We start from the raw sequence: 4,501 nt of genomic DNA on the forward strand, positions 1-4,501 counted from the left end.
CTGTTTGTTTCTGTATGATACTTCATATTATAGAGCATATTTTTTTTCTCATCCAGATGAGAATTTGACAGCTTTGTTTTGCCATCTCCGTGCTTCCCCGTTGATGCTCTCCTTTCCTCTAATTCTTTGCAGCTGCCCCATTCCAGATGAGAGTGATGTCCTCAAGTTCAATTCCAAATTTGAGTCTGGGAATCTGCGGAAGGTCCTTCAGATAAGAAAGTGAGAGAGTCCTTTTTTCTTGCTGTGGAAAAAAAAAGAACCGTTCAACATAACGAGAGGTGTACTGTGATTTATTTTCTAGAAATGAATATGATCTCATCTTGAACTCCGATATAAACAGCAATCATTACCACCAGTGGTTTTACTTTGAAGTTAGTGGCATGAAGACTGGAACTGCTTATCGCTTTAACATAATTAATTGTGAGAAATCCAACAGCCAGTTTAATTACGGTGAGATTTATTGTCAGATAGGGTCTGTACATTTGACCTCTTATTTTATAAGGTCTGACTCTGACTATATAGGTCTGACTCTGTAGGAGGCATGTCGGACCTTTGCAATGAGACCACTACTTTCCCATGGAGAATCCACACTGCAGCTGTTGGCAGGGGCTAGACACTGTTTTGATGCACCTGGAATGTATTTAGCTGATTTGAACTGAAAGTTGAATTGGTCTTTGGCCTTGTTCACACTAGATGCAGTGCATTCCGGCCCGATTCTGGCATTGTGGGGCAGGAGGGGGCGTGGCGGGCCATTGAAGTGAATGTCACCGTAGCCACACCCTCCAGCCGCAATGCGATCGCCGGCATGGGATCGCAAGGCACATTGTGCCTGCGGTCTCGTCCGGACCCTTCCGATCCCGTGCGGGCGATCGCATTGCTGCTGGAGGGCGTGGCTATGGTGCAATTCACTTCAATGGCCCGTCACGCCCCCTTCCTGCCCCACAAAAAAGTGAGCCGGCTGCAATGTGATGCAGTGCATTCCAGCCAGAATCGGGCCGGAACACACTGCATCTAGTGTGAACGAGGCCTCAATGCATGCTTGTCTATATACCTTTTAAAGGAAAGCGAGCCATATCTATAAAGAGTGGAATTGTGATTGAGTCAGCCATTTGCAAATGTCTAATTTGCTTGAAAGTAGGTATGAACAAAAGTTAAAAGTCTCAAAAATTGTCTGCTGTAAGAGACAAAAAAAAAAAGACTGAAATGTATCGGTCTTCCATATTGACCAGTCGGATTGCATCTGTCATTTGTCTGTCTATCAACATGTAACTATGTGGACTGTCACTATTATTACTATTATTACTAAATCATATTTAGACATGATGGTAAAGATTGTATTATCTCTGTTTGTTTTATCCACAAGGCATGCAGCCACTCATGTATTCTGTGCAGGACGCATTGATTTCCAGGCCTTGGTGGGTTCGTGTTGGGACAGACATTTGTTATTACAAGTAAGTGTAACAGTCTAGGCTTGTTATGTGAAAAGTAATGGTAACTGTACTAAAAGCACATGTGTATTGCGTTGTGCTGTTTTTTTCTCACTATATGAACACGTTGAGTAATTCCCGACCCAGTCTCATCAGGTTCTGATGATTTTTTTTTTAATTACCTGGTGCAAAGGGGTGTTTTTAGTTCCAGGGTTTATAGTTTCTGTCTGAATTGGTGCATTAGAAAGTATAAGGGCTAGTCACTTGTTTTTAGCTTGGCACCTACTCCCAATTTAATGAGTGCCATAAGCATCGAAACCAATCCTTTCCAAGAGCGAGTGGTCTTTTTTTTTAGCTAAATGGTAACTTGTAACTTATCCTTAAAAGACACAGTTCAGTCAGACTTTAACCCTTTCCCTGCCACTGCCATAAGGCGGAACAAAACTGTTCCCAGCTGGCCAGGTCAGTATGCTGTATGGAGGTGGCATTTACAGTTCTGCTATAAGCTCATGGTCGCTTTAGCGACCATGAATTTATAGTAGAACTGTTCCCCGGACTGTCCCCTTTAAATGAATAGCTGACAAGCCGCTGATTACCGCTATTAACAAAAATACCGGGCAGCCCTGCCGGCATCTGGAGCCTCTCGTCCATGCCTGGAGACGATCTCTCGCCCATGCCTGGAGACGGATCTGTGTCTGCATGGATCCTCGCAGCTCTCCCCTGCTTGTAGGGGCTGAGGCAGCGGGGAGCCGAAAAAAAATGTTGGGGGGGGGAAGCAGAGGAACCAGGATGGCCGAGTGGTGAGGAGAGTGGAGCCGCTGTCATCCTGTCAGTTTCAGGATGACATCGGCTGTGTGCGTGGCTGAGCGGAGGATCGGTAAATATCAGTGATATTTACCGATCCTCTGTGCAGAGCAAACACTGGAGTGATCGTCTGATGACTCCAGTGTTTGTAAATAACTGGGGACACATAGCACTATGTGTCCCCAGTTATGAATGAACAGGATGTGATTTACATCACTTCCTGTTCATTCATGATTTTCTCAATGAGGAGAAGCACTCACTACAGAGGCTTTTCCCCATTCAGAAACTGGTGATAGTAAATATTTTACTATCACCAGTTTCTGAATGAATGGGAATCCTCTATACTGTGTGCTTCCCATTCATTGAGTCCTGAGACTGCAGAAAAAGAAATTGAGGACTTATTTTTCTATTTCAAAAGGGGAAATGTCAGGGGTCAGTTTAGACCCCAGATATTTAACCGTAAATAACATGCACATGCACCATATTGCAAACACCAATACAGCACAAAAAGGATTTTTAACATAAGTCGCTTATTTATAGTTTTGCGTACCTTCATTTTTTTACCTTTTCGCAATTTTTAAATTTGCACATATTTGTTAATTATTAACTCAATACAGTTTTATCTTTTAGATTTAGTCAGAAAATATATTTTTTTGTATACTGATTTTAGTGTGCTTTATCAATTGAATTGTGTATTTATATCTGTATAATATTAATTTGAGAAACATTTGCGCAATTATCGCATGGCCTACAAATTTAGTAGCACCATCTTTTTATTCTACCGGGTCTGTGCTTTCAGAAAATATATGGTTTGGGAGGGGGGGTCTTTTTCCAAACGCTAGCAACACAGCAATTGAAAATCAAATCAAAGGGAAAAATTGCAAAAATGGCGTGGCCAGCTGAGGTGCAAAATGGTCCGGAGGGCTTGGCAGCGAAAGGGTTAATGCTAGCTTATAAATAAATACCGGACCCATAATATAACCCTCCAGCATCATATTTTTCATATTGGCATTTTTTGATTACAGCACTTCACTGTGTAAATGTATCTGGTTGCTGTCAACAAGTGTTCTGGGAACACCTAATTCTTAGCCTGTGATTATGCTTGTCAGGGTTCATAGTTTCTATAGTGTGTATTATTATGTGGTCTTATTATGTTGTTGAACATGCATAGCTAAATAATTCAAGTGCCTTTACTACTTAGAGAGGGATAATGCAGGGGAAAGATTAGGCAAGAGGCTGCAGACCTACTAATAGCATGTTGAAATGTTTGATGAAGATATGTTGAGTGGACCTCCTGGAACATAACAGCGGTGTTTAGTGGCTTGTTTTAGCAGTTCACTGATTCTTGTTAATCCTTTCTTGTCTTTACCCCTTCACTTTTTGGATATAAATGTTTTCCCCTTTAAAAGCCATCAGCCAACAGTTAGTCCCCACTGATGATCAGGGAATCAGTCCGCATGACATGGTGATCGTATGTACACTGCAGGCTTCCTTGACAGAAAGGCCTCAGTTTGCAGATGTACACTGCCACCAGGCTGCAGGGCTCATCTGTAGTGCCATAGTTTTAATGCTGATATTATCAGATTACAATATAAAGGAGTTAAAACTGAGGCTTTCTTTTACATAAAAAAATGTGGTATTTATGTAAGCAATGTGCTAAATAAATGCCTTATGAGGGAGCTTCAGCTGAGCACAGTTTGTAGCAGTGGGGTGCATGGTCTCTGTGAAAAGATGGGATTTTTTATAAGGCAAAGCCACTGATTGGCTGGTTTTGCCTGACCATTACCCTTTGAGAGAGTCTTGGATACTCCCAGCTGGAGAGAGCCTAGAGCTGGCAGGTACATATGAGAAATAACTGTTAAAAACTTAGGTCATATGACAGCTTTGTTTGTTTTTTTCCATAATGAATTGCCAGATACCATTTAACAATATATTAATGTTATTTTCTTTCCCAGAAATAATTTCTCCAGAAGTTCAATAGCTACAGGAGGTCAGAAGGGAAAGTCATACTACACCATGACATTCACTGTGGTTTTCCCACATAGAGATGATGTCTGCTATTTTGCTTACCACTATCCTTACACGTATTCTACATTGAAGGTAAGGGCTTTTGCGTACGAAAGAGATATTTGCAAGACTGGAATGGTTTGGGTTAATTGTGGGTATCTAAATGTATTTGTAGATCAGAAGTTTCATCTCTCCTACAGAATCATATTATAAAAACGAATATTATTTTAGATTGTGTTTGCTTTTATATAATGCAGAGCTGC

The 4,501-nt window shown here is 41.3% G+C and overlaps 1 protein-coding gene across 1 annotated transcript in view; it reads left to right on the forward strand.

Annotated features, from left to right (window-relative positions):
- The window catches only part of AGTPBP1 (ATP/GTP binding protein 1), a 118,040-nt gene that overhangs the window by 69,385 nt on the left and 44,154 nt on the right, over positions 1 to 4,501 (forward strand). Inside the window, exons 15-18 of the mRNA XM_018572625.1 lie at positions 133 to 219; positions 302 to 450; positions 1,364 to 1,451; positions 4,187 to 4,331. Coding sequence (XP_018428127.1) covers positions 133 to 219; positions 302 to 450; positions 1,364 to 1,451; positions 4,187 to 4,331 — 469 coding nt within the window. The remainder of the gene's footprint in view (positions 1 to 132; positions 220 to 301; positions 451 to 1,363; positions 1,452 to 4,186; positions 4,332 to 4,501) is intronic.

This window comes from Nanorana parkeri, unplaced genomic scaffold (genome assembly GCF_000935625.1).
Source record: "Nanorana parkeri isolate BGI_ZX_2015 unplaced genomic scaffold, ASM93562v1 scaffold2089, whole genome shotgun sequence".
Lineage (NCBI taxonomy): Eukaryota > Metazoa > Chordata > Amphibia > Anura > Dicroglossidae > Nanorana > Nanorana parkeri.